Source organism: Vigna radiata, unplaced genomic scaffold, assembly GCF_000741045.1.
Source record: "Vigna radiata var. radiata cultivar VC1973A unplaced genomic scaffold, Vradiata_ver6 scaffold_294, whole genome shotgun sequence".
Lineage (NCBI taxonomy): Eukaryota > Viridiplantae > Streptophyta > Magnoliopsida > Fabales > Fabaceae > Vigna > Vigna radiata.
The window spans coordinates 412,015-415,289 of record NW_014543419.1 but is presented as its reverse complement, the minus strand read 5'-3'; the positions used below and the strand labels follow the sequence as shown (position 1 = coordinate 415,289).

The 3,275-nt window shown below is 25.4% G+C and overlaps 1 protein-coding gene across 1 annotated transcript; it reads left to right on the top strand.

Moving 5' to 3' along the window:
* The first annotated feature begins 13 nt into the window (after positions 1-13).
* Positions 14-1,429, top strand: LOC106754349. The gene is made up of 3 exons (XM_014636361.1): positions 14-232; positions 938-1,107; positions 1,219-1,429. The coding sequence occupies exons 1-3, from the start codon at positions 14-16 to the stop codon at positions 1,427-1,429; spliced, it is 600 nt and encodes a 199-aa protein (XP_014491847.1).
* Positions 1,430-3,275: the final 1,846 nt, after the last annotated feature.

Genomic DNA, 3,275 nt, shown 5'->3' with positions numbered 1-3,275 from the left:
GGCTTCTGCGAGTATGAATCCTTCATTAGATCTTTCACCAGATCTAGTGGCATTAGTTACAAATAATATTCAAAGTTCTGGTGAAGACCTTTTTGTTGATGTTCATGATCAAGGTGTTGCTTTTGCTTATAGTCATGCTCCAACTCCTTCCACTGTTGTTCCTACCACTAATATCACTCANCTTCCTTCCCCTCATAACATTACTTTATCCCATCACGCTGGGTTTGATTGGGTTCAAATGTCCAACAACTCAAATCACTTATATTCTTACAAATTGAAGTCACATCACAAACGATATGAGCGTTGGACAGAAGATGAACACAGGTGCACTTTAATGAAAATTTGGCATTTCATGTTTCCTAAATATTTTGAATTGTGTACATGATTACATTACATNCAAATTAAATATATATACACATGCATGTGTGCATATATAAAGGTGGATAAAAAACTTTAGTAGCTATCTTTTTATGAATTAACTTTATTTCTTCTACGACTATTTCTTCTTGGACTTATAGCTTGTGGCGAAGGAGATTGGAAAGGCATTTCAGAATTATACGTTGTATCAAAGTCTCCATCTCAAGTAGCAAGTCATGCTCAAAAATACAAGATTCATCAAAATGCCTCAACGAAAAATAAGAAGAGGAAAAGTATTCATGAGGTAATCTAAGAGACACTATCAATTAATAAAACAACCTTTTTAATAATGCATGTTATNGTGCACAAGTTAAATTACTATTTTTTGAACTATTTTATATATAAATAAATATGTGTTTTCTATTTAAGTATACTTATTATTAAAAACAATAGTTTTTATCTAAATAATAAACTCATGTGCTCATAATAGGAAAACCAGTTAAACTAAACAAATATTAGGAAAAAATATCTTTATTAAGATGTATATGTTTTTAAATTTTAGATTTCTTGTTTTCATCAGGTTTCTATTGAGCCACCTAAACATGCTCTTCCTACTTATATCATGTCGTTGGATGAAACATCATCCAAAGATGATGTGTTGAACTGTGCAAATCNCATGGAAAGTTGCAATAATTCAATTGGCGCAGTTCCTNNTAAGAAATGGAAGCATTGGACTGAAGATGAACACAAGTACTTTTCAATGAACTTTTTAAATTTTATATTTCCTTTTTCTATGTTTTGATCTTTAGATATCATGCTTAACAAGATGTTTTGTTGTTTGTTTTGACTCTTATCTAANAGGTTATTTGTCCTCGGACATGCCAAATATCAAGACAATTGGAAAGAAGTATCAAAAAATTTTGTCCCCTCAAAAACTCCAACCCAAATTGCAAGTCATGCTCAAAAATACTTCCTTCGTCAAAACATCCCGGAGAACAACAGAAAAAGGAAGAGCATTCATGACATCACTTTGCAGGACATTGCCACCGTTGTAACTCCTTCTTACATTTGAGTTCCTCCTCAACTTTTAGAGTGGAACCAAAAAAGAAAAAAGAAAAGTAGAACAAAATATGTTCAACTTACTATAGAAAGTTGAATATTTTAACATTTATCTTTGATAGAAAGTTTTCTACAATTTGTAATTGTTTCCTTACCAAAAATCTTTACAAACTGTGATTTTCAATACTCGTAAATAGGGTACCTTCGTGTACTTATATAATGTATGTGATTCTAAATATCTAATTTATAATCAAAATATTATTTTGTTAATATTGAAAGAGATAAATTTAAACTCTAATTCAAAAACTAATTATAGTTTTTCTTAATAATAAAAATTATTTTAAATTTTAATATTTTTTAGTGTATAAAATGAATAATTATTTTTTCCTCTAAATTTGATTGTTATTTTATAAAAAAAATTTCATATAGTGTCTTGTTTTCTTTTCATTTTACAGTTGACAATAAAACCCTTGTGTATTGCAAATTTTTATATACTTTGACCATTACACAAACTCTTTTTAGATTTATAAAACTTTAGTTATATTTGTTATATAAAAAATTTAACATAAAATTCAAAGTCATGATACAATGACAAGTTGTAAAACAATGACAAGTTGTAAAAGATTTACATTAAGTAAGTTTTATCTTCAAGATATAATCTTATTAGTTATTTATTGATGTTTTTCTCTTTATTATGTTAAATGATAGTCACTGTTGATAAAAAAAACATCATAATTTTCTTTTTGAATTTAATTTAAAGTTTAGATCGTTAATTTTTTTTTACCATATATAAATCTCAAATAAAATATGTTGTTATTGAAATAAAATTTAATTTAAAAATTAAATTCACTCAATATTGATGATTATGCAAAAATCAATGATGAATTCTCCAAAAAAAAATTGCTACTTCGGTATTTTATATTTATCATTTCTCCTTCTTTTGAATTTTAGATTTTAAAAATGTTTTTCAATTATTTTTTTCTCTATTATTATTATTAGGCTCTTCTAAAATAATTTAAACTTTTTAATTTAGTTATTTAATATAATTTTTATATCAATAATAACGATGTTACTATACTAACTATATAATAACAATATATATATATATATATATATATATATATATATATATATATATATATATATATATGTCTATGGGTTTGCTAATTTCCGTAAATTGATTTTTCAGTTGGTACATTTTAGCAAAGTATATCAAATTTTAGGTTACAAAAATTTCCCTATTAAAAAGGAAAACCAACTTTAAATCCAAGGGTATTTTAATAATTTTAAAATTTATTTTAAAATAAAAAAATTAAAAGTTGTTATTAAAAATTCTGATTGGTCAACGGGAGAAGTTATTAGCTTTTATTTTATTTTTTATTTTAAAAAACAACTACCTTTTAAAAAATATGATGGTTTAGGATTTATAGAACTCGTCTGGGTTTATAGTAGAACCCGTCTGGGTTTATAGTAGAACCCGTCTGGGTTTATAGAATCCGTCTGGGTTTATAGAACCTGTCTGGGTTTATAAAACCCGTATGTGTTAAAAAACCAACTACCTTTTATTTTATTTTTTATTTTAAAAAACAATTACCTTTTACAAAATATATAATAAAAGCTAATAACTTTTCCTGTACATGTGGACCAATCAGAATTTTTAATAACTACCTTTTATTTTTTTTATTTTAAATTAAAATTTAAAATTATTAAAATACCCTTGAATTTAAAGTTGGTTTTCTTTTTTAATAGGGACATTTTTGTAACCTAAAACTTGGTACACTTTGTTAAAATGTACCAACGGAAAAACTCCCTTACGTAAATTAACAAACCCATATATATATATATATATATATATATAT